General features: G+C 47.1%; 1 protein-coding gene across 1 annotated transcript in view; it reads left to right on the top strand.

The window, feature by feature from the left end:
* XPNPEP1 (X-prolyl aminopeptidase 1) overlaps positions 1 to 27334 on the top strand; it is a 534678-nt gene that overhangs the window by 322586 nt on the left and 184758 nt on the right. Inside the window, exons 11-12 of the mRNA XM_086922757.1 lie at positions 6397 to 6486; positions 24507 to 24557. Of these exons, the coding sequence (XP_086778883.1) occupies positions 6397 to 6486; positions 24507 to 24557 (141 nt within the window). The remainder of the gene's footprint in view (positions 1 to 6396; positions 6487 to 24506; positions 24558 to 27334) is intronic.

The raw sequence follows: 27334 nt of genomic DNA, 5'->3' as shown, positions 1-27334 counted from the left end.
TCTTCCAAAGTTTAGGTCTTCGGATAAACAGAGAGAAATCGTTTTTTCATCCGACTCGCTCTCTACAATTTCTAGGAGCAATCCTGAAAACACAGGAACTAAAAGCATTCCCGTCAGAAGATCTAGTAACAAAAATCTTGAATCTGATTGCAACTCTGACATAAAAAAAGTTCACTTCCATCAGAATATTCAAGTCAATTCTGGGGATGATGTCCTCCTGTATTCCATTGATCCCAAACTGCCATTTGCAGATGAGACCGCTGCAAGATGCCTTGGACAAGCAATGGGTCCAAGCCCTGGGATCATTCAGCGACAAGCTGATCCTAACCTGTCAGATCAAACGAGCAATGTCATGGAGGAGTATCAGGAGCAACCTTACGAAGAGGCTGTTATTCGAACCTCAGTCACCGAGTTACCTGATGACATCAGATGCTTCATTGAGAGGTTGGGGAGCACACCTGCAAGACCTAGAGATTCAGAGCCTTTGGTCTCCTCAAGAGGCAAAACTTCACATCCATCTCTTAGAATTGAAAGCTGTCTTTCTGGGCCTTCAGGCTTTCCTTCCCAGAATACAGGGTTCATCGGTCTTAGTGAGAACAGACAGCACAACAACAATGTTTTATCTGCGCAAGCAGGGTGGCACGAGATCGAAATCTCTATCGATTCAAGCACAGAGAATCTGGAACTGGCTATTGCGTCAGAACATAACGCTGCAAGTGGAACACGTTCCAGGAATAGACAACGCAAGGGCGGATCTGTTAAGCAGGTCATCAGACATTTGTTACGAGTGGGAACTATGCCAAGTCCTGCTAGATCGGATTTCCAGCACGTGAGGCAGACCGAGCCTGGATCTGTTTGCAACTCAAAGCAACAAAAAGGGCAGACATTACGCCAGCAGGTTCCCTCAGCAAGGTTCGAGAGGGAATGCTCTTCACCTCCGATGGACAGGGTTATTCGCCTATGCCTTCCCTTCTTTTCCCCTAATTTCCAGATTACTGAGGAAAATGAGAGCAGAACCTTGCCAGATAATTCTAATAGCCCCAGCCTGGCCAAGGCAGTTTTGGTATACGGAGCTTCTACAAATGTCGGTGGAACCAAAGATACAGCTCCCAATAACCAAGGATCTGATTTCCATGAACGGGGGCCAAGTTCTTCATCCACAATTGACCTCTCTAAAATTGTCGGCTTGGAACCTTTTGAGCACGAATTCCAGTCAGTAGTTATTCCTCCGGAATGCCGTGAAATATTGCAGAGTGCCACAGCGATGTCTACCAACAAAACATATACTGCAAAATGGTAGCGATTTTGTAATTGGTGCGTTGCTAACGCAGTGCAGGACTTGCGCACTCATCTATTAACCACATGGCTGCTGGGCGTTTTCCCCCCCTTTGCTGGAAAATGCCATTTTAGTGGCACCATGACGAGCTCAGCTCGTCATCAGCACACGACACCTTTTGGTGATGACGAGCTGAGCTCGTCATCAGCATCGAAAGGGTTAAGGTCCATCTAGCAGCAATTTCCAGATACAAAAGATCTCCAGGATGTCCATCTTTGTGGTCTAACAGACTAATCAAAGAGTTCTTAAAAGGGCTGTTCAGAAAGTTTCCTCCTGTTAAGCGTCCTCCACCTTCATGGCAGCTTAACACAGTCTTGTCACAACTTATAAAAGCTCCGTTCGAGCCCATCCACAAATCGGAACTACAATTCTTGTCATGGAAGGTAGCATTACTGCTGGCGCTCACATCAGCCAGAAGAGTGAGCGAGATCCAAGCCTTTTCTATTTTGGACCCCTTTATACAGTTCAGGTCAGATAGAGTGATGCTAAGAACTAACCCAAAATTTGTGCCTAAAATACCTTCTTTTTTTCATCTAAATGAACCTGTAATCCTGCCTACATATTTTAAAATTCCTTCCACAGCGGCTGAAAAAGCTCTGCATACTTTGGATATTGGCAGATGCCTAAAATTCTACATTGAGAAGACAAAAGATTTTCGCAAATCAAACTAACTGTTTGTCGCTTACTCTGGGCCCAGAAAAGGTCTGGCCCTGTCACGTTCCTCCATTTCCAGATGGATTGCATCTGCTATTGCCTTTTGTCATGAGAAAGCAGGAAGGCCTCTCGACATGAAAGTCCGTGCCCATGATACACGGAAAATGGCGACGTCTTCAGCATTGCTAGCAGGAGTATCCCTTCCAGACATATGTAGAGCAGCAACCTGGTCGACTGCTCATACATTCACTAAGCATTACTGTCTGGACACGGAATGGAAAGCAGACGCAGCAGTGGGACAGGCAGTTCTGCGACATCTTTTTAAATAAAGTACATGTTTATGAATTGTATTCTACAAATTTTTTCTATATGATATGTTTTTCTCTTTACCCTAATAATTATAATGGCAAAGTTTGATTGTTTATTCCTTTGGATTTGTAATACGTTGTTTTTTAATAGAAGCAATTTATGGCACACAGCCCTGGGAAAGGAAAGGGGGTCTAGCCTAGAAACGCTCTAACTACAAGGACTGCTATCTAATCTGATACAAGCATGTGAATCTATGAAAGATTGAATATTGCAGAAAGAACTAGTTACTTACCTGTACACTATGGTTCTCCAGTATTATCTTTCATAGATTCACATGCGCCCGCCAGCCTCCCCGTTTCCATTAGGTAGACCACCTTTTATTTCTGGTTTCCTGCATAGCTCACCCTTGGGCGGTAGGAAATCTGAGGTATGGTGGCTCTGCTGGGAATGGTGTAGGCTGGGGCTGACTGCTGATTGGCTGTAGTTTGGGCCACAAAATGAGGAGGAGAGGTTACCCTCTGGTTTCACTACTCTATGGTTTCAGGCAGTTTTTCTTTTACTGCTATGGTTATTATTTACCGTGAGACTCCCACCATGACGATGGGGAAGATACAAGCATGTGAATCTATGAAAGATAATACTGGAGAACCATAGTGTACAGGTAAATAACTAGTTCTTTCCGCATCGGGCAGACTATCACCTTGCCCACCTTCTTTCCGCCTCCGCATCCCTCAAAGGAGGAAGAGCAGCTCCACCGTCTGGACCCAAAACGTGCGCTTTCATTCTATTTAAATCGCACACGCCAGTTCCGGGTGGATGACCAACTCTTTGTTGGTTACGTGGGCAATAAGAAAGGACGGGCGGTGCACAAATGGACCATCTCTTGGTGGATCGTGTTGTGCATCCAAGCGTGCTACTCTTTGGCTAAAAAGGAACCTCCTGTTGGGCTGAGGGCCCATTCCACTCGGGCCACGGCGACTACTTCTGCCCTGGGCTAAGGAGTCCGCTTGCAGGACATATATCAGGCAGCTTCGTGGGCCTCGCTGCACACGTTCACAAGACACTACTGCCTGGATAGCCAAGTCCGGAGGGATGGCTTCTTTGGCCGTTCCGTCCTCCAGGACTTTCTGGTGTGATTATTGATTCACAGACTCACCACCGGGGTTGCTATTGCTGGGGTATCTATTCTAAGGTAAGGAATCTATCACTAACGTGTCTCTTTCAGATGCACAAGTTACTACTTGTGTAACGATATATCTGTAAGAGACATTAGTTAGTGATAGATTCCCTACCGACCCACCCATTCTGCGAACCGATATCTAGGGTTAAGGTCATCCCCTTTCAGGGCCCTAGTTTCAATGGCACCAGTGTTGGTTTTTTAAGCATGGCTCTGCGTTTCTGGAGCGGAAAAGCTGTGTCTGAGAACTGACGTCAGCACGCGGAGGCAGCGTCTAAGTACTCCGACTACGTCATCACGGCGCCGACGACTGACCCAGAGCCGCAGACGACGCCTACCGACGCGCAAGGGTACTGCTACGCAAAAATTTCCGGATTTAGTCTGACGCCTGGGGATATTCTAAGGTAAGGAATCTATCACTAACTAATGTCTCTTACAGATATATTGTTACACAAGTAGTAACTTGTGCGTCACAACGACGTAAGCTGGGGGATGAAGCCGGGAATATTGAGTTAATTTTCCTCTGTGTGATGTATGCTCTATATAGAATTGAAAATTGTATAAATTTGAAGCGAGAATTACGAGAGATCCTGCTTAGGTATTCAAGAATAAAGCACCAACTCCTTATAGTGTGAAGCCCTGTTGTATGCTACTCCGGAACCCATAAAGGAATAGTGGTGAATAAGTATAGTGAAATATGAAAGTACTTTGAGCGGTGGATATGTTAGGTAGTTATTTGAATTGAGAAGGATAGTGGAGGGATAGAAAAGGGAAAAAAGGTTTGCTTTTATATAGCGCTTACTACCCCTGATAAGGTGTTGAAGCACATTTTGGGCGAGTAGCACGCTGCTCCAGAACCCATAACAGATTAGTGGTGAATTAGTATACTGAAATATGAGAGTAATTTGAGTGGGGGACACCCCATGTATTACTACTTTAAATGTTTCCCATTCTACCAGTTGGGATGATGCAGTGTTGGCGTTGTCTGCAAAATATGTATTAATCGTTGTAGCTAAAGTGTCTTTAAAGACAATGGCCTCCAATAACTGCATTGCATGTGCCAAGTCGAGATGGGAGCAGGAACCCAGGCCCCAAGTCTTGGTAAGTTCTATATGGGTGTGGTCTGTCTGTGTCTTACCTAAATATGTGGCATGTGTGATATCCGCCTGCAGTGAGGCAGGATACTGTCACTCAAGTGAGAGCTGCAGTGATTACAGACAAACGTCCTCATTGTTTAAAATCCATAGGTACAGTGTAGGCTGGGGATATCACTAGACTTTACCTGCCCAGGCAGGTAAGTTTCTCTGCCTATGTAATAAGAGGTGCTGGCTCAGTAGTGATTATATGTGGTATACATTAGGCTGCTGTAGCTTAATTCAGGCCTAAGCCTCGGGGCCACCTCCAGACGAGGCATGCAAGACCACAGCAGCACCCAAGGGGCACAAGGGCCTCAGGGTAAGTAGCTGCCAGCAGCGGAGAGTGCACCATCCACTGAAGAGAGTTGTCAATTTGTGAACAGCCACAACCATACCCCATCAGCAGCAGGGTACTCACAACAGGAAGCTCCGAAATGGCCCCAGCCTCTTCACACTGCACTGCAACTTCCCCTCGGTGGCCGGCCAGTGTGCATACAGCTGTCCAGTCCAACAAATCCACTCTGTTCGGTGAGTCGCTTTCCTGCAGGTCGTGTAGACTTATGTTCAATTGGGGGGGGAGGGATCTCCACACCTCTGGTGTCGTCTGCGGCATCAACGCAGTTGGCGTCATGCCTTGCAGCACTGGGCTGATTTGTCGAGGGGGGCTTCCCCACCAACAGCAGATCCAGTAGTCAGCCAGCGCCCAAAGAACAGGACCCTACTGCCTTGCAGCAGCCAGCCAGTTCCTTCATGGATGTGTTGGGAGGGAGGTTGGGGTAGGGGAGCCAGGACGACACTGCTTGGCCTTTCCAAAAATGGTACCCTTACTGCCGGGTGCACAGTACTTGTAAGCTGCGATTTACCTGCCTCAGCCAGCGGACATTAGGATCAGGCGACGAGGGCCCCAGAGAGTGCAGGGGTTAATGCTCAGCTGGGTTAACCCATCAGGTTCTCCATTAGGCTTTAGATATTGGTGGATGAAGGCTGATTCTAGAGTTCGGCAATAGAAGGATTAGAGAAGTCCGTCAGTTATCTTCAGCAGTTAGCCACACCCCTTGTGTAAAGTATATAGTTGTTGTAGTCTGATGTATCAATGTTTTAGATCAAAGTGCCTCCTTTACTTAATAGACCTGCCTATACATTGAAGTTCTTTTTGTTAAAGGATCATTTGTATTTAATTACATTTGACTCTGATATTTCAGATTTGTATTGGTAAGGTTTGAGTCTTCATTTTGTTTGTTCATCTAGTTTTGGTTTTCCTGGGTATATTAATTATTGTTGTAAATTATTGTTATATATATGTGTGTGTATATATGTATATGTGTATATATATATATATATATATATATATATATATATATATATATATATATATATATATATATATATATATATATATATATATACAATTAAAAAAATTCCAATGGAACCTAATGAGGCAAAAGAATGATTGTTTATAGTTTGTCCAGTAGACTATATAATAGTTCATTTATTGGAATCAAATAAAGATATGTATATGCTAAGAGAGAGGTATCATAGTCTGTATTTGTTGAGTACTGAACCTAGATACTATTCTTAAAAAGCTAATTTTTTTTATAAAGACTGTGAGTCAGCCCAGAATTTAAAACTCAGTTGAATAAATGTAAAATGAACCTTTCCATTGATAATATGTGTCTGTTTTCAGTATCTGACTTTCAAATACTTATGCTTCATTTTTTTAGGGGATTCGAGATTTTTTTTACCGTCTTTTTCATTTGTGTAATGTTTTTATCTTTTTGCAACAGATGCATCGATATATAACAGCATATACTCCCATCTGCATTGCAAAAGCAGTGAAAAATGCAACCGAGATAGAAGGAATGCGAAGAGCTCATGTGAGTCTAGTTTTTGGGTCGACAATATCTACTGATTACACTGAAGTGGCTTTCTATAGCTTTGTCTTCTGTTTTTCTAATACATGGTTCACTCAAGGCCCAAAAGCTGCATTGTCATAGGTAACATCAGTAACATGTTTTTTTTAAAGAATAAAGACTAGCTAGTCCAGAAATGAAACCCCTTCTGATTGATACTTCTAACTGCAGATTCCTCACCTAGTGAATAATCCTTAGGCGTCGGACTGTATCTGGAAACTTTTTGAGCAGTTCTCCTGCGCGCTGCTGGGTAGCGTTATGCAGCTTGGCACTGACTTCATTCTGCACTGGAAGTGATGAGCGGAGCCGCATATACCCGCCACCTATACATGCTGATATCAGTTCCTTTCTTTCCACTCTTTCAGGAATGGATCTGGAGTTTCATCCTGATTTTAACCAGAGTTTTTGTCAGACTTTATCCAGTGTGCAAGGAAAACGTCACCCACCCTAAAACCACATGGTTCGACCCATACATGATTGTCGCAAACAAATGTCTCTGCCAGACTCTCAGAAAGTCTGCCTGTGATGCCTAGGGTCAGACCACAACTCTGAGACCTGTGGTGCCTGTGTGTAGATTAACTCGAAGGCCATGCAGGAATGTGAAGCTAAACTTTAGTTGCCAAGCACAAGAAGTCTCTGCTCTGTGACAGGTCAAGCTAAAAAAGAAGGTCCTATTCCCGAAGCCATTCCCGCAACAGATCTTCGTTGTGGTCAAAGTTTTAAGTAAGTCAAAGAACAATAACACAAATGAAATCCAAGCAGGAAATGAACCCTTCCTGCCTTTATCGAACTCCGTAGAGGGTGAAAGGGTGTCAGTGGGCCTCCCGTTCTCGCCCCTGATCGCCATCAGAGTGAATTCCGGCTCTGGTCCAGATGCATCCTGAGTTTCCTTTCCATCTGTGCCCCTTTGGTTTGGCATCGAAACCTTGTGCCTGTTTTGACTCCTCCAGCACCACATGCACTGGCCCCTTTTGCATCAATACCAATGCCAACAGTCTATGCTGGATGAGGATATACAGCATATGGTGCTATCCAACTCTAAATTGAACCCACCACTACCTTGACCGAAGTTGTACTCTGTGACGGCGGGTGCACAACTGCTTGGCGTAACCCCCTTTGATTTTGATACCTTGACTTTACCACATGGTTGGACACAGTCTCTATAAAATATTTTTAGCACAGATTCTGAAAGTGATAACTATGATGAAAGGGACTATTGTCCCTAATATGATGAACACAATTGGTATGAAGAGCGTCATACCACCAGTGCTCTTGACACTTCCAAATATACAGACATAATGTCTCACCAAGGTCCTTCTACAGAGGAAAGTGCCTCTTTTGCTGTAGTAATGCGAAGTATTTACAACAAGGGGTGGTGAGGGACAGAGTCTCTGAATTAAACAGAATACTCTCACCCAGTCAAGAGATCAGGGCTAGATCCAACACCGTTTTTTAGCTCACTGCACCATCCCAGTTTCAGAACCTGGCTGTATGCAAATTAGTCTGTTCCTGTCCCAGTGCATGATGGGAACAGGGCAAACCAAACTACAAAAGCCAATTCTTACACTGGGAAGGAAACAAGCTACCGGGGACCGGTTTCTGGCATTTCAGCCTCTTCGGCCCGGCTTGCTTGAATCCTGATGGTGCAATGAGCAAGGGACTCACATCTGAGTATACCCTTCCACGCTTAGGGTGGACAAAAATATTTACAACAAGGGGTGGTGAGGGACAGAGTCTCTGAATTAAACAGAATACTCTCACCCAGTCAAGAGATCAGGGCTAGATCCAACACCGTTTTATAGCTCACTGCACCATCCCAGTTTCAGAACCTGGCTGTATGCAAATTAGTCTGTTCCTGTCCCAGTGCATGATGGGAACAGGGCAAACCAAACTACAAAAGCCAATTCTTACACTGGGAAGGAAACAAGCTACCGGGGACCGGTTTCTGGCATTTCAGCCTCTTCGGCCCGGCTTGCTTGAATCCTGATGGTGCAATGAGCAAGGGACTCACATCTGAGTATACCCTTCCACGCTTAGGGTGGACAAAAATATTTACAACAAGGGGTGGTGAGGGACAGAGTCTCTGAATTAAACAGAATACTCTCACCCAGTCAAGAGATCAGGGCTAGATCCAACACCGTTTTTTAGCTCACTGCACCATCCCAGTTTCAGAACCTGGCTGTATGCAAATTAGTCTGTTCCTGTCCCAGTGCATGATGGGAACAGGGCAAACCAAACTACAAAAGCCAATTCTTACACTGGGAAGGAAACAAGCTACCGGGGACCGGTTTCTGGCATTTCAGCCTCTTCGGCCCGGCTTGCTTGAATCCTGATGGTGCAATGAGCAAGGGACTCACATCTGAGTATACCCTTCCACGCTTAGGGTGGACAAAAATATTTACAACAAGGGGTGGTGAGGGACAGAGTCTCTGAATTAAACAGAATACTCTCACCCAGTCAAGAGATCAGGGCTAGATCCAACACCGTTTTTTAGCTCACTGCACCATCCCTTTTGCATCAATACCAATGCCAACAGTCTATGCTGGATGAGGATATACAGCATATGGTGCTATCCAACTCTAAATTGAACCCACCACTACCTTGACCGAAGTTGTACTCTGTGACGGCGGGTGCACAACTGCTTGGCGTAACCCCCTTTGATTTTGATACCTTGACTTTACCACATGGTTGGACACAGTCTCTATAAAATATTTTTAGCACAGATTCTGAAAGTGATAACTATGATGAAAGGGACTATTGTCCCTAATATGATGAACACAATTGGTATGAAGAGCGTCATACCACCAGTGCTCTTGACACTTCCAAATATACAGACATAATGTCTCACCAAGGTCCTTCTACAGAGGAAAGTGCCTCTTTTGCTGTAGTAATGCGAAGGGCAGCTGAGGTGCTGGATTTATAATTACCAACCATGGAAGTAAAAATTAACGTGTTAACGGAGGTGCTACAGCTTGGGCAGGCTCCAACTGAGCCTCTGTTTCCATTTAGCAAGGCACTTTCTGACACCCTTCTAGGCACCTATGCTGTGCCCAGTTTGGGGCCAACTGTTAGTAGACCAAGTTGCCCATCATCACTGGCTTGTACCTTGCAACCCAGCCTTCCTAACACATCATCCCTCTCCAGAAAGTCTGGTGGACGATGTTTCCACCAGCAGGGTCAACCAAATGGTTTCCTGACCAATCCTCTTAACCGCGAGTCCAAAATAATAGAGACTTTTGGCAAGATAGTTTTCTCCTCCACGAGCCTTGCTCGGAGATCGTTCAACGCCGAATGTCTAATTGGCCATTATTCCCAACGGCTTTTGGATATGATTGCCCAAATTTTACTAGATGTTCCAAACGACGTATGAGGCACACGGGCTATTCAGGGCAACCATGATGCGTCGAGATTCGGGATACCTTCAAGACTGGACACAACTGATTGTCTAGGACATGCCAGGCGTACCAGTGTGGCTCTCTGACCCCATGCCTGCATTGGGTTCGCAGGTTTCTCTGGGGACGTAAGGCACCTTTAACGGGTTTTGCCTTTTTGGGAAGAATGCAGATTCAGCTTTAGAATGTTTCAAGGAGAGCGGAGGCCCAGCACATTCCCTGGGTCTTTCTGCTCCCGCAAGGCAATTTCACCAGTAATTTCGACCTCTGTGGCCTGTGGAAGAGGTTTTCCCACTGTCAACATGAGACCCTTCCCAGTCAGGGTTCCGCAGCAACCACAGCACAGAGACCGCCCTCATCACCCCCACCGACGACATCAGGACTCTGCTAGACAACGGGTAGACTGCAGCACTCATCCTTCTAGACCTCTGCCTTCGACACCGTCTGCCACCGCACATTACTCGCATGCCTCCACGCCGCAGGGATCCGAGACAAGGCACTGGAATGGACCACCTCCTTTCTCTCCGGCAGAACCCAGAGCGTCCGCCTCCCCCCGTTCCGAAGCCTCCGAGATAATCTGCGGCGTACCCCAAGGATCCTCCCTCCGCCCGACACTGTTCAACATTTACTTGGCCCGCTCGCACACGTCACCCGACAGCATGACCTCAACATAATCTCCTACGCCAACGACACTCAACTGATCCTCTCCCTCACCAAAGACCCCATCACCGCCAAAGCCTACCTCCTTGAAGGAATGAAGGCCGTCGCCGACTGGATGAAGATCAGCCGTCTGAAGCTGAACTCTGACAAGACTGAGGTCCTTATCCTCGGCTCCAACCTGTCAGCCTGGGACGACTCCTGGTGGCCAACGGCACCGGGGGCAGCCACGACCCCCACTGACCACACACGTAACCTGGGAATCATCCTCGACTCAACGCTTTCAATGACCAAGCAAGTCAACGCCGTCTCCTCCTCCTGCTTCAACACCCTCCGCAAGATCTATAGATGGATCCCAACAGATACAAGAAAGACAGTCACCAAGGCCCTCATCAGTAGCAGACTCTACTACGGAAACGCCCTATACGCAGGAGCCCCGACCAAGCTCATCAATCGACTACAACGCATCCAAAACGCCTCAGCACGACTGATCCTCGATGTACCACGACATGGCCACATCACGGCCCACCTGAGAAATCTGCACTGGCTCCCCGTCAACAAGAGGATATCCTTCAAACTCCTCATCCGCACACAAGGCACTCCACAAGACTGGCCCAGCCTACCTCAACAGACGGCTCTCCTTCTACACTCCAACCGCCAGCTATGCTTGTCGAATACTCCGCGAACTGCTGCGTAGCGTAGTTCTCGCGAGCTCAATAGCATTTTCGCGTGCGCGAGGATGCTTGTCGGGAAGATCGAGTTGCCGAACACGCAGAAACTGCAATCTGGCACAGAATAACTCGCGAACACGTTAGTAGTGACCAGAAATAAGGGGACGCAAGCGGGCGGGACAAACCTCATGGGTAACTTCGCGCGCTACACATCCCGAGCATGCAGGCAATCAATCAATCAATCAATCAGGATATTTGTATAGCGCGCTACTCACCCAGAGGGTCTCAAGGCACTTGGGGGAGGGGGGTCCACTACTGCTCGAACAGCCATGTCTTGAGTTGCTTCCTGAAGCAGAGGTGGTCTTGGGTCAGGCGGAGGTGGATGGGGAGGGAGTTCCAAGTCTTGGCTGCCAGGTAGGAGAAGGATCTTCCTCCCATGGTGGATCTTCAGATGCGTGGCACGGCGGCGAGGGCGTGGCTGTTCGATCGTAGCTGGCGGGTGGGAGTGTAGAAGGTCAGGTGGTTGTTGAGGTACCTGGGGCCCAGGTCGTGGAGGGCCTTGTGTGCGTGGGTGAGGAGTTGGAACATGATTCTCTTGCTGACGGGGAGCCAGTGAAGGTCTCTCAGGTGTCCAGAGATGTGGCTGTATCGGGGGATGTCCAAGATGAGTCGTGCGGAGGCGCTCTGGATGTGTTAGTCTTTTCTGGAGTTTGGCTGTGGTTCCGGTATAGAGGGTGTTTCCGTAGTCCAGTTGGCTGGTGACGAGTGCCTGTGTGACCGTCTTCCTGGTTTCGGTGGCGAGCCATCGGAAGATCTTTCGGAGCATGCGTAGGATGTTGAAGCATGATGATGAGACGGCGTTGACTTGTCTGGTCATCGAGAGGGAGGAGTCCAGGATGAAGCCCAGGTTGCGTGCATGGTTCGTTGGTTTGGGTGCGCTGCCCAGGGTAGGGGGCCACCAGGAGTCGTCCCAGGCGGAGGGTGATGATCCAAGGATGAGGACTTCCGTCTTGTCTGAGTTCAGTTTCAGGCGGCTGTTCCTCATCCACTCGACTACGTCTTTCATCCCTTCGTGTAGGTTGGTTCTGGTGGTTCCTGGGTCGTTGATGAGGGAGAGGATCAGCTGGGTGTCGTCGGCGTAGGAGATGATGTTGAGGTTGTGTTGGCGTACGATGGCTGCGAGGGGGCTCATGTAGACGTTGAAGAGGGTGGGGCTGAGTGATGATCCTTGTGGTACGCCGCATATGACTTCGGTGGCCTTGGATCTGTACGGGGGAGGCGGACTCTCTGGGTTCTTCCGGTGAGGAATGAGATGATCCACTCCAGTGCCTTCTCTTGGATTCCGATGTTGCTGAGGCGCTGCACTAGGGTGCGGTGGCAGACCGTATCGAATGCTGCGGAGAGGTCCAGGAGGATGAGGGCCGCTGTTTCACAGTTGTCGAGCAGGGCTCGGATGTCGTCAGTGGCTGCGATGAGGGCGGTCTCGGTGCTGTAGTTGGCGCGGAAGCCGGACTGCGAGTGGTCGAGGCTGGTTGGGCGAGCGCAATTGGTGATCCACTGTGTGAGGTTGTTGGCTGCTTGGTTGGGGTCCGTTGAGCTGGCGGGAGGGTTCTGGCTCAGTGAAGTGGTGAGCTGGTCGGTGGTGATCTTGTTCCAGTTCCTGCAGGGAACCTGTTGCGGGTGGTGGTGAGTCATGGTCTTTCTGAAGCTGAAGTGGACGCAGCTGTGGTCTGTCCAGTGGAGTCCGGTGGAGTGGCTGAAGGAGATGTACTTGCTGGAGGAGAAGACTGGGTCAAGCGTGTGTCCGGCATAGTGGGTGGGGGTGTTCACCAGTTGCATGAGTCCGAGGTTGGCGAGGTTGTCCAGCAGGGTGGTGGTGGTGTTGTCGTTGTTGTTCTCCAGGTGGAAGTTGAGGTCCCCTAGGAGGATGTAGTCAGCGGAGGCGAGGGCATGCGGGCTGATGAAGTCTGCGATGTCTTCGCTGAATTGTGTGCGAGGTCCTGGGGGTCTGTAGATGAGGGTGCCTCTGAGTGTGGTCTTGGGGTCGGTGTGTATCTGGAAGTGAAGACGTTAAGCGGCTGTGAGGGTGTCGTCTGATTGGTCGTGATGCGGATGGTGTTCTTGTGGACGATGGCGATGCCTCCTCCTGTCTCGTTGACGCGGTCTCTCCGGGTGATCTTGTATCCGTCCGGGATGGCGACGGCGATGTCAGGCGCTGAGGAGGCGTTCATCCATGTTTCCGTGACGAAGGCGACGTCTGGAGATGTGGTATCGAGCAGGTTCCAGAGTTCCACGGCGCTCCCGAAGACGAAAAATGGCTCGCGAACGGGTCAAGCAAGCTACTACGCATGCTCGCGGAGCTATGCGTAGTTTGCGGAGTGCAAGTGCATCTTCGCGTAGCTCGCGGAGTGCGGCTACGCGAACTACGCCCAGGCTTAGTTTTTAGTCTGCATGGATTAGGAGGTCGGGGAACTATGGAAAGCTTTAGATTTTCCCTGAAAGTGGGTATTTCTAATTGCTATTTGAGTTTGTGTATGTGTTTTGTCTGTCATCAGAGACCTTCAGGGCTGAACCAGAGCTCTTTTGAGTCATCCCATGCACAGTTAGTGGGTTGTTTAGGGCCTCTGTATGTTTCAATGTGAAGAAAATATTCATTGCCAGTCTTTCTCTTTGTGTGCTGAGGATTAGTAAATAGGCTAAACTGAAAAGATGAACTCATTAAATACGTTTATTTGTTTAAACCAATCAGGCATGGAGTAAAGGACTAACAAAATACCAGCTTCCCTTCCACCACCGAACTCTGCTCACCCAGTAATATTATACCTTTTTACTTTGGAGAAGCCTCCATCACATCACCCAGTATCCTCCAGTTATGTACATCAAACTCTGACTACAATCCAGAAAACGTATGCCCTGATGTCAGACTGGGATCCCCAGTAACTTTAAATAACAGTAAACACTGTTATATTGAGGCCTATAGTCATTTTAAGTGTTTGTGTAGTAGCCAGTCAGTCAGTACCACTTTATTTCGGCAGGTTACAGCCATAAAAGTACTTAATACAATATAATATTAATACATCTGCTTCATCATAAAAAAACAATTAAGAAATTGCAAAGTTAGAGAAATTAAAAGAACATTATAAAAAGACTAGGGAATAGTGATATTTCAGTTATCAAGTACTATCCTCGCTCTCAAACAAATGGAGCAGCAACAAACACCCGGGCAAGAGTAGAGCATGGAGCCTTTGTACATACATTGGTATTACGCTTTCGGGCATCATTAGCATCAATTTAATTGTCAAATTCATTGAAAATAGCCTATATTAAAGAATAAATTGATTACACTAAGAAATTTAGAAAGGATCGGAGGCTGCTAAGGGCATTGTAAATCCGAATAAATGATCCTGTCATGTTTAAGGAGCGTCAAAGTTCTCCATTCAGCCTAACAGTATGCCTACGTTTACACCACATTGCAAATAAAAACTTGGCGATTGTTACAGAAAAAACTGGGCAGGTGTCATATTTAAATATCCTGTAGGCCACAATATGGCTTCTAATACCCAGATTCCTACAAAGTGGGAGGATCCATTTGGCCCTGGCCATCCTATATGCAGGGCAAAAAAAGATCACATGGATCTCTGTTTCTTCTACAGTTTTGCAACCGGGGCATAGCAACTTTTTTCCCTCCACCCACCTGTTTGTAAAGACATAGAGTGGAAGCGTCCCGTGCCTGAATTGGAGGAACAGTTTCTTGGCTGCTATGGGCTGAATGATGTCAAGGCGGGCTCCAAGCTATAGCACTGTTTAACTTCCAGAAATCTAGCAGTAGACAGGAGGAGCCTATAGACTGGATTAGACGCTTCATTCTATATCCAGTCCAGGCCAGAGTTAGGGATTGTTTGGAGGTAACTAAGCAGGCCTGTTTGGGTTCCGTCCATAAATCGTTTCGCCCTATGTTACGAAGTGAATACCGGATGAAAGTCAGCCAAGGGATCTCCCTGCCCCCCTAATTAACATGACTGATTTTAACTCCTCTTAAAAGTTTTCCAGTTCTGGCGTGCTCCAAAGCTGTCGCCAGTACTGTAGTGGGCGGAGAGCGATCAGATCGGCTATGGGGGTATTACCCAAGTCAAGCCTTAATGTTGTTAATGGGGTGCTTTGGGGGAGGCCAGAATGTTGCCTTAGAAATTTGTGTTCCGTCACTGTCAAGGATTTACTAGGGCAGTGACCCCAGAGTTCCGCACAGTGGCCCCCCTTGCTTGGACATTATACATTTCCACCGGAGGACCAATGACTTTTACAGCGCAGCGTCTATGGACTTTTAGGATGCCCCCACCAGCTTGGGTAAGTTTCAGATTTACCTTAGTAATCTGCGGCCCCCATTCCATTTTGTCATTCATAGTGAGCCCCAGGCAGTCGAATTCCGGGACCCTCTCTAGGGGCTTAGAGTCCAAGTTGGGGGGGGGGGGGGACAATTAGTAGAGTCAGCGTGGAAGACCATGTATTTTGTTTTTTTTATATTAACCTCCAGATTTCTTTTCTTGCAAAACAAGCTAAATGCTGCAAGGACACGCTGCATCCCGATAGGTGTTTTAGAGAGGAGCAGCTTGTCATCCGCAAACATCAGCGCGGGGATTTTGCGATTAGCGAGTTTTGAGAAATCTATGTCCCTTACAGCTAACAAATCCTCGGTTAAACAATTGGGAAAGAGGGAGAAGAGTGTGGGTGCAAGTACACAGCCTTGTCTCACCTTCTTCTCAACCGGAAAAAGGCGCTGTGAGTTTACCACCTTTTCCAGATCTTACCCTGGCAAAAGAGCCATCGTGGAGTCGTTTGAGCTGTTGGCAGAGGTAAATTGGTACTCCCATCTCAAGCAATAAGGTCCATAGCTGCGGATTTGAGGTCCACGAACCTAAGGTAGAAGGAGCCGCCTTCCAATATAGTGTTTTTCCAAAAGATCAGCTGAAGTCTGAACAGCTGATCAGTTGTTGAGATTTTGGTCCTAAAACCTGCCTGTAGCGGAGTTATAATGTTGTGGTCATCCATCCAGGTCTGGAGTCTTCCCAATAGAGCACGGGCGAAGATCTTTTGGGTTACGTCTATAAGGCTAATGGGCTATAATTGCCCGGTTCCAGGGGAGACCCCTTTTTAAAAATGGGGATGATCTCCGCCCCTGCCCAAGTTGGGGGGTGATTCATGCCACACAGGACTGCGTCAAAGAGGGACTGCAGATACGGGGTCCAGATGGTCGGTTCAGATCTAAACAAGTCTCCTGGAACCCGGTCCAAGCCTGGGGCCTTGTTCTGCAAAACTTTGGCCAAAGCTGCTGTTACCTCCACCAGCGTGCAAGGTGGTATATCAACAGAGATAACCTCTGTTAGACCTATGACTGGGGAGCTCATCTCCGAATTTTCTGATCGATTCTTCGAATATTAAAGTTTAAAGTGGGAACGTCAGACCTCTTCCCTGAGGTTCGGTTCGATGGTTTGTGTAGTAGCACTTCGACCTAGTTTGAAACCACCTGAATTTCAGCCAGTGAGGTGGAAGTGCTGAACTCGCCTACTCCCCCCTAGAGGCTACCAGAGCTTATATTTTGAATAGCACATTGTGTGTATACTGGACACTTTTTAATCTATATTATATTCTTCTGGATTTCTGTCAGCTTATCTTCAGCTTTCAACAAACTGAGTTGTTTAAGTTAAGTTTTGAAATTTTCACCTAAAGACTATCCAGGAAGGACTCTCATCTGCTGCCACTACAGACATTGTAAGTGCAGTGAAGCCATATGGAGTACATGGGCTGGGAGTTTGTCATTACGAATTCCACAGCTCCATCTCCAGGATGGCATTACTGAATGCTAAGATGTTTGGTGTCAAACTTCTCCGCACAATAAGCCCACACTGATGCCAGTGTTGGATTTATTGTAAAATGCACTCATATGGCATCTTAGAGATGCTCCCTGGAAAACTACCAACTCCCCAGAGTGCAGCTGACTGGTCTGCACCAGCCTGCCACTAACAGACCTGTTTTTTTACCCCCTGAGGTGAGAGCCCTTGTGCTCTCGTGGGTCAGAAACCAAGCCTGCTTTGGGTGGAGGTGCATCTCACGCCCCCCCAAGCAGTAACAGCAATTAGAGTGACGAGCCTCAAAGGCTTCCTGCCCTTTGATATGCTAGTCCCGGCCTCTCCAGCTAGTGCCTACTCTCCGGTACAAGTCCCACTTTCGGTGGCAAGGTTGGCGTGAAAATTAGTAGTCTGAGAGGTGTCCCCTCTCAGCCAGAACCATCCCTAAGGTGTCCTTAGCTGAAGTGAACCCCTCCCTAGAACATTCTCCATGTTGGATTGAAGGATTTTAGCCAGTCAGGTCAGTGGATGCACATACAAAGGGTGTAGTCACCCTAAAGGTAAGTAGCCCTACTACCTGTAACACCCAATAATTCAATTTTTAGGAGTACCCTTGAACGTTGATCCTCCGATCTGCGACGACCTAAGAAGGCATCCCTGAAGCCGACCCTGCAGAGAAGCCTGAAGACGACGCCTGCCTTGGCACCAGCCCTACCGGCCTGTCTCCAGCTTTGAAGAGCCTGCAGCAAAAAAGGTGACCTGTCTTTCAGCCAGTGACCTGGAAACTCTGGGAAGACTACTGCCTTCGAAAAAGACTCCAATCTCCTTTGGACAGCTGGCCTATCCAGAAGAAATCAACTCCAAGGACTCCTGTGCCATCTGGAACTGCAAGTCCTGCCCACTCTGCAGCTGACGCCCACAGCCCGAGTCTGAGTGGATCACCTGTCCAGTGAAGTCTCCCGAGCGATCCCCACCTCGAATGCAGCATTGCCTCACCTCTCCTGATCTCCACAATGTCGCCTGCAGTGTGAATCCGAAGGGTCCCCACAACCGCGACCTACCCACTAAGAAGAAATCTGACGTCTCAAGGCACTCTTGCACCTGGGCTATGGAGAGCTTTACCAACAGTGCTCCTTTGACCCCCAACATCCTAACTTGCCTGTTCTGTCGCTGTTTTTCTGCCTGCACATTCCGGTTTGACGCCTGCAGCCTGTTCCCAAAAAGAAGAATCTCCATAGAATTGCATTGGATGCCCAACGCTGTGTCTACACCCTACTCTCGGCTGCCCCTGTGCCACGTATGGTGTAGCTTTGATGCTACCTTGCGCCCCCATGCTTGTCTAAATCCATGGGGCCTACTCCTTGAAACCATGGGTGCTTACCTGCAAATAGCACCTCTCGTGGGATCCCCCTGTCTCCATTGACTAACATTGGACCCAATGACCTCAGCACCTGCCTGCCCTAGTGCCGTTGGTGGTGCAGTACCTACCTTGATCTGACCCATGCCCAGTGCTGGTCTAAACCACCGAAGACTGGATGTGTAAGTCAAGTACTTACCTTTAAATGTACATAAGTGTTTTCCTCCTATAGGATTGCATTGCATTTCGTCCTATTTGCACTAAGTGTCTTATCTTTTACATTACTAAGTTACTACTACTGTAGATTTGACACCACAAAGCCCACTGGACTGTGCACACGTTACCTTACTTTGGTATAGTATATACAAAGCCAGCTTCCTACTCTATCCCTCAAAGACTCTTATAAATAGATAGCGGATGTTGGCTCTTTATTTACTCAAAGGGAAGAGAATTCTCCCTTCCAAAGCGGATGCCTCCTCCTCTGCCATAGATTCAGTGAACATTGCCCAGCAACCACCTCAACAAGAGCAGTGCATAAAAGTAAAAATGTGGTCCTTCCTTAGCTAGAATTTACATCAGTGGTGTCCATAGCCAACTACTCCAATCATCAGATGAAGCTTCCTCAGGTAAAGTAATAAAAATGGAGGGGAACATCCTGCACTAAACATTGTACAAAAATCACACTATTCTGATATCCAGTCAGACTTGACCACCCAAGTTGTCGACGAACGCAGATCCACTAAGGATGAGAAAGGCGACGATTAGCATCCTTTCGATAGGTACTTCACTGTTATTGACCAGCAAGAAGCACTGTTGATGACAGGACCAGCCAATGGTGACAGCACTGTGGACAAACATGCCAACGGTAACAGTGCAGCCACCGTTGATAACAGTTGCCAACTTGTTGACAATGGTGACCCCACCGAAAACTTTGTAGAAAAGAATTAAAGTTACATACAGACTTTAACTTTCCTTCTGTCACCGGTGAAAATTTCTGCTCACCCTTCTGTGCAGATACTGGATTCAGAACAGGGGGTTGAACATCCAGAAGCAAGCTTCAGACACAGCCTGCAGGTCCACTCAATTCTATGTGCCTGAATTATGAAGAGGAGCCTAAGGAGGAGGGAAATCAGTGCAAGTAGTATATCAACCTCAAACCTTTGTAATAGACTTCCTACAGGGATTCACCGATGATGCAGGTTCCCCTGACATTCATGAATATTTTCTTAGAGATGCTTGACAAATCTCAAAGGTTTCTTCCACAATTTCCACGACACCTCGTCTTCTGATGCCAACGCCCGTACTTCCGCCTCCTCAACAGAAGATATCTTCCTCTCTCTGGCCACTTGTCCCACCGACTTCAAGGGACATGGGGGAAGACAACACGCTGACCATATGTCATATGGGGAACGAGAAAGTCAACTTCTTGAGAAATAATAGGATGATGGTAATCCTCATAATGAGTAATGTAAGGACTACATTCTCCCTAGAGATCGCGATAAATCACTGGTCTGGTTCACCTCCAAATGACATTGCTCGTTTTCTTGCTTTCTTGGAAAAAGCAGTGAAAAATCTTGATCTCGCCATGACCTCTGTGTAACAGTAGATAATTTTAAGAACATTGCATAATTACTAAGTCTATCCCTATTATGAATCACTTCTGGTTGGAAGGTCTCAAGTGGATTAATATGCCAGCCACACTTAAGGTAGTTGTGCCTCACCTGGAGTAGAAACTCAGAATGCCAGAGTCTGCACTGGCATGCTTGGCAGTGCATCCCAAAGCTCATTTGGTCATTTTGACAACCTCACAATTTAGATCAAACAATCCTGGCACCTCAATGTCAAGCCCTCTAGACCGAGATGGCAGACGCATGGACATCTTGGACCACAGTGTCTGTTTGATGGCTGCAAGCTCCATCAAAGTAACAAATGTCCTGGCCATTCTGGGACAATATGATCTCCAGCTTTGGCTCTGAATTTTGCCTTTCGTCAATCTCATCCCAGAAGACAGAAGAGGAGAAGCTAAGGCTATTATAAGAGAAGGTGCAAATTCATCTTCCTCAAATACAGACGCAGCTATGGATGTTTCCAACACCTGTTTCTGTTATCTCACAGGAACAGCTTTTCTATTCAGGCAGTGGTGGCTTTGGCCAATTTCCTTCTCTTCAGATGTCTAGGCAAAGATTTTACCCATACCTTTTGATTGTCAAATTTTATTTTAAATTCATGCTGATGATGCCCTGCAAGATTGACACTGTCATGGCACACTTCCAAGGAGCTTTACAGTTCAGACATCCTATTTCCTCTTCCTCTTGTCGCTTTTTAGATCCCAAGCGTATTGGCAAGATGTCTCCCATTATAGAGGCCAACGAAAACTATACTACCCTCCAAGACAATCTGGAGCACTCAAGGCTACTCTTCAAACAGGCCAGTGCTGACTCTACTGCAAACACTTGTGAGGATAATGAAAATAGAGCATCACTTTTAACAACCTCCCCACCCCTTCAACCTCGCTACTTCTGGTCAAGTGAAGAATCTCTGTATTTGGCCCCACTTGCGTTCAATCACTATAAATCGCTATGTGCTTCAAATTGTGCATTCTGGTCACACTCTGGAGTTTCTTTTTTTTACAGAAACCACACAGCCATCTACCCAAAAAACATCATCTGCCTTGTGGGTGCTACAGAAAGAGATTGTACACCCATGAACAGCCATAGAGAAGGTTCCAATCAAACAGCAAGACGGATGATTCTTTTCTAGATTCTTTCTGGATAAGACAAAATTGGGCCAGTGGGCATCAATACTGGACTTTCAGAAGTTGAAAAAGCTATTGAGGAAACAATCTTTCTAGATAGTAACCTTCCAAGGAGTTCTTCTGATGCTTCAGGAAAGTGAGTACCTTACCTCCCATGATCTTCAGGATGCATATTTTCACTTCCCAATACTTTGAAGACTCGGACAGTACCTGCAATGCTCTATGGTGAAGCAGCATCTTCAATTCAAGGTGCTTCCATACAGGCTAAAATCTTTTACAAAGAGCTTAACACCTGTCACTTCTTTCCTTCAAAGATAAGGTTACCAAGTATATTCAAACTAGGCTACTTGCTTGTCAATGCTTCATCAAAGGAAGAGGCTTGTGCATCTACAACTGCAACTGACTATTTCTGGAACTCGGACTGGCTCTGAATGCTAAGAAAGCTTCCATCCATCCTGTTCCAAGATTGAAGTTCTTAGGGGCATTCCTGGATTCTCAGCTGGGAAAAGGTTTCAGCTCAGAGGAAAAATTGACTAAACTTAAAGCCAAGTCAAAGCCCTATTGCTCCAACTGATAGTGCATGTCAGGACGTACAGATCCATCTTAAATCGCATGTCATCTTGCATTGACCTGATTCCCTTTTGCAGACTCCAGATGACTCAGGCAAGCTTTTTGTGGTGGAGGTTCCCTTTGAAACTCAGAATAGGTCTTCCATTGCAGCCATCCACAAGCAGAATAATCATGGCAGCTGCACCAAATGGAAGGTTGGGAAGCCCACGTGTAAGAGCTGTCCACAAGAGGCCTATGGTCAACGTCTGAAAGCAACTCCACAAAAACCATCAGGCTGGATTTTCAATCATGCTTTCAGGGTTAGCAAAACAAACTGTGTTGATCAGAACAGACAACAGAACCTGAATGTATTGCATTGCAGAACAAGGTCCCTTTGACTGTCATAAGAGGCACAGACGCTATGCGACTAGGTAATTTCCACAGAAGTGCACATCACAGTGGAGCATCGTCCAAGATGACAGACCGACTAGGCAGACACACTCAGCCTCATGAATGGGAACTCCATTAGGACCAAGTAGAATAAACTTTTCAAACATGGGGCAGTCAACTATAGACCTGTTTGCCACCCTGGAGAGCAGTAAATGCCAGTATTACTCCAGAAATTTCAGTCTACTTGGACAGGAGCCCAATGCCATTTTGATTGCATCACAGAATGCACCCACTTAGTCCATTCTCCCATTACCCTCATTCCTGATTGCCCCATCAATGCCTCGTCCGTTTTGGTACAGTGAACTCATGAGGCTGTCAGTGTACCTAACTATTCCCTTTGAAGAACCATCTGAGGCTCCTCACCAGAAACAGCAGAGAGATACTCCACCAGGACCGCCAGTCTTTACACCTGATGGCATGGTTCCTGATAACTTTGAGTATGCCCATCTGGATATTTCTTCAGACTATAGACATTTTTGTGCAGGCATGTGTGCTATCCACAGTGAAGACCTACAATACTTAGTGGAAGAGAATCTGTTTGTGGTGGAAAGAAAAGGACCATACCCTAACCTCCATGCGACCCCCCCATCAAGTTTTACTGTACTCGCTTGAGCTCCCCTGTACTGTATGTCAGTCAGGGAGTACTTCATCAGAATGTCCAAATTCTGGAAGGACAGAAGACTTTTCTTCATCCTCATTCTTGCAGAGGATTCCAAAGCAGCTTATGAAAGGAATTTACAGGCATTTAACATAAAAGAGGCGTATCTCCTCTTCTCCACAGACAAAGTGAGTCTTCGAACAATATTTATGACTAAAAACTCTATAGACTTTCACCTTAATGAGACTGTTATCCTGCAGACCTTCTTCCCTAATACATCTGCTGGCATGGAGGGATCCTCACACTTATTGCATGTCTGCCGGTGCATCCGGATACAAATGGACAAAATGAATGACTTATAGCATCCAGATCCATTATTTACCTCTTACATCCATCCACGTAAAGGCTGTTTACTATCCAGGCAAGGCCTCGTATGTTGGCTGTCTGCCTGTATCACTTTCTGGCACTGTAAGGCTAAACCTGTCCTCCAGAGCAGAGTGAGGGCACACCCCCACTTAACCAGAAGCATGGCTATGCCCTGACAGTACCACTTTATAGTGGAATGTTTTTGCAGGATATTTGCCATACAGCCATGTGGAAAATCAGGCTTGTCTCTACCAAGAATTACTGCCTAGATGTGAATGTGTCCACCGAATCTGCAGTGAGACAAGCAGTTCTATGCAAACTGTTTCAATAAAGTGAGACTGCTTCCCACTTTATTCAAAAGTTATGTACTGCCGGCTGTTCTGATTTGAACATATGAATATATGAAAGATGTAACACTGGAGAAGAAATGAGTCAAATACCTATGACTCCAGGTCCCCAAAGTTGGTCTCTTTCATATATTCACATGTGACCCTCCTACCTCCCCGGTCAGAGGTTCAGTTCTGTCATAACTGCTGTTCTCACCTGTGTTGCAAACCTCTGGGCTAAGACTGCATCAAGTGGGAGTCTGAGAGTGCAGCCCTTTCCCTCATTGACTGAAGTTCAAGTTTTTGAAATGAGGTGGATGTGCTACTATACAAACACTGTTATTGAAGTCTGTTGCCATTCTAACACTGGTTTCTTCTGTTTAAAGTTACTGGGGAGTCCCGTGCTGACGACGGGGAGGTATTCAAGCATGTGAATACATGAAAGATACCAGTGTGGAGTTACAAGTGAATACCAAATTTCTCTCTCATCGTTGCATTAAATAGACAGGCTATGTAGGACACTAAGGTCACATAATCATCTCTTAAACTTAAACTGTTAAATAACATTTATTATTACCTTCCTTTATGCTTGCTAAATTGTATATCAAGAGTGGAGTAGGAATAAAAAGTACTCGCCGTCAAAGAGGCAATTTCCCCAGGTTTTTATAACTTCTGCATGAATCCTTTGGATGCTAGGGCCCCTATAATGAATCATGCCCTAAATCTATTGTATTTGGATCCTGACTGTTTCACTTCAAGAACTGGGCTTTGTCCGTGTGAAGATTTAATTCTGCTCCACCCTTTCTGTAGTAAACGATCTGTGGTCAGATCCAAGCTTATGTCTCCAAGACCCATTTGCAGGAAAACAAACAGATATGTTGTCAATTTTCCAGATCAGTCTACGGACTGTGCCATTTTTGCTAATCTGATTTGCCAAAACTGATGAGCAATATGCCTGTACAATGTTGATTTTAAATGATTCATTAATTGTTTGCTTTGTGATTTTACTTCCTAATGTAGGTTAAAGATGCTGCTGCTCTCTGTGAATTGTTCAATTGGTTGGAGAAGGAGGTAATGTATTCATTGACCTTGTGCTTTAATGTGTGGATTTATATTGCACTATAAATAATATGAAAACATTTGTGCCAACTAGTAACTTTCCCCTAGATCATATTATATAATAGGCCACTATCAAAGTTTAAATCTTCAGTGTGCAGTGTAACGGGTGAAGCGCAAGGACTTACCAGGGGGGAAACGCAAGGACTTACCTGAGAGACGCCGCTACACTCCACAGCTTGCCAGGAGTCTCAGCCCACGCCGCCACCGCCGAGAGTCACCTTACCTGCAGTTTGCTCGCGCCGCCGCTCCGGGACTACGAATCCCGGCAGCCTACGCGGCGGCGCGCGGCGGCGCACGTCAGTGACACCGCGAGGGCGCCAGGGGAGGCGCACATAAGCGCCGCAGGACCGGCGGAGCTCGGGGAAACGCAAGGACTTACCTGAGAGACGCCGCTACACTCCACAGCTTGCCAGGAGTCTCAGCCCACGCCGCCACCGCCGAGAGTCACCTTACCTGCAGTTTGCTCGCGCCGCCGCTCCGGGACTACGAATCCCGGCAGCCTACGCGGCGGCGCGCGTCAGTGACACCGCGAGGGCGCCAGGGGAGGCGCACATAAGCGCCGCAGGACCGGCGGAGCTCGGGGAAACGCAAGGACTTACCTGAGAGACGCCGCTACACTCCACAGCTTGCCAGGAGTCTCAGCCCACGCCGCCACCGCCGAGAGTCACCTTACCTGCAGTTTGCTCGCGCGCCGCTCCGGGACTACGAATCCCGGCAGCCTACGCGGCGGCGCGCGTCAGTGACACCGCGAGGGCGCCAGGGGAGGCGCACATAAGCGCCGCAGGACCGGCGGAGCTCGGGGAAACGCAAGGACTTACCTGAGAGACGCCGCTACACTCCACAGCTTGCCAGGAGTCTCAGCCCACGCCACCACCGCCGAGAGTCGCCTTACCTGCAGTTTGCTCGCGCCGCCGCTCCGGGACTACGAATCCCGGCAGCCTACGCGGCGGCGCGCGTCAGTGACACCGCGAGGGCGCCAGGGGAGGCGCACATAAGCGCCGCAGGACCAGCTTCGCGGGACGCGAGCGGGACGCCCGGGGCGAAGCCCGGGCAAAGGGCGGGCCGTCTGAGGCCGTCCGAGGTCGGACAAGGTTGGGTTGGGCCAGGAACTCTGCCCAAATATCTACAGGCCTACAGACGTTCATTGAGCTGCAAACTTATCGTCTGTCAGGTAATTCGCTTCTTTATATACCAATATTACGTTCTGTTACCTAACCATCTGCACAAATGCCTGGTTTGCCTGGTAAAAAGTCAACGCCTGCAACTAACACTATGGAGAACTATTTAGTCCAGGTAGTGGCGAAAATAAACAGTGATAGAAGGTCCTCTCTGGGTTTGGATTCATCCACACAATCCCCACTAGTAGATATAGAAACAGAGGATCCTTTTAACCTGACAAACACTGGCCTCTCTGGAGTGGCACAAGCTCCCTCACAGGATACTGTCACCATTCAACCAAGTGGCATAGTGGCCAGCACCGAAGATATCAATGACATTGACGTAGTGCCTCTGAGTCCTATGATCTGTGAGCTTATTACCCCTCCCATTGTTCCAATTCCAGCACCAAGGATTACAGGGGTTAAAAGAAAAGCTATACAAAAACGACCGGGGTTAAGGTCAGCTAAAAACAAAACTGCAACACCACCAAGGAAAACCTCTTGTGTGGAGGAGGATGATCCCTTGGGGGAAACATATGCAACCTTCTCTAATATTCTACTTCAGAAATTTTGCAGTCTGATGGACATAAAAATCAAAGGTATAGTCAAACCTCTGATAAGCAAAATTGATAAGCTATCCGCTGAAGTGACTAAACTGGAAGGTCTCCTTGGTAAAACGCTGGGTGAAGTAGGGAAACTCCCTGAAGTCATTACGTCCAATGTACAACCTCTGGTTAATGACATTTTAGCAAATAAATTGCCACCCACTGTTATTCCAAACCCCCCAGTGGCTCCTCTGATAAACCTACCGGAAATTAGCTCTGGTGTTGCACCCCCCGCCCATTCTATTGTTGAACCTAATACCTCGAAAGGGTCATTTGAGCTGGTGGTGGAAGCCTCGCCATTAGTTCTTGTTTTAGCAAATGTACCCCCTCTGGCTTCTGGTGAAGCTGAATCAACAGCATCGCTTGTAAATAAATCTTTATCTTGGCTAACCAACAACATGGCCATATCTTCGTGGGGGAAACAGCAACTGGCCGAGGAACTGGTAAATGCAAGAAGAGTGGAGTGGATTGGGAACAGAGAAAAAAAGTTCAAGGGCGATTGCGTTGTGCTTAATCTCTCACACCCTGATGCATTACCAAACATACTACCTAATATTTTTCCGCCACAGAGACGCTCCACTTCTATCGTACCACTGACCCTTGACTTCTTTTATCCTCGAAAAGGCAGAGGCCCCAATCCAAGCACCTTAAGAACAAAATGGAACGTTGTAACCAAAAGGGCTAGTAATAATTTTGGTTCCGTTGAGTGGGGACTAGGTTTAGAAAACAGATTCTCTGCTCTTTCCAATCTAGATGCTTGTGATTGACAAATAACTAATTGTATGCCTCAGCTGCAAATACCCTCATCCTTGTGTGCAACAGGGGGGCATAATCGAGCCATTGGCTCTTCAAACGAGTTATGTACTGCAGATGTTTTAGTAGGATTAACAAATCTAATAGTAGAAGGTAATGTCAATGTGGATGTAAATACGAACAGGCCTGTTCTCAGTTCTGATTTGTGTGGGGA

Source organism: Lissotriton vulgaris, chromosome 5 (genome assembly GCF_964263255.1).
Source record: "Lissotriton vulgaris chromosome 5, aLisVul1.2, whole genome shotgun sequence".
In the NCBI taxonomy this organism is placed as follows: domain Eukaryota; kingdom Metazoa; phylum Chordata; class Amphibia; order Caudata; family Salamandridae; genus Lissotriton; species Lissotriton vulgaris.
The sequence above is the reverse complement of the archived record's forward strand: the minus strand, read 5'-3'. Positions and strand labels throughout refer to the sequence as shown.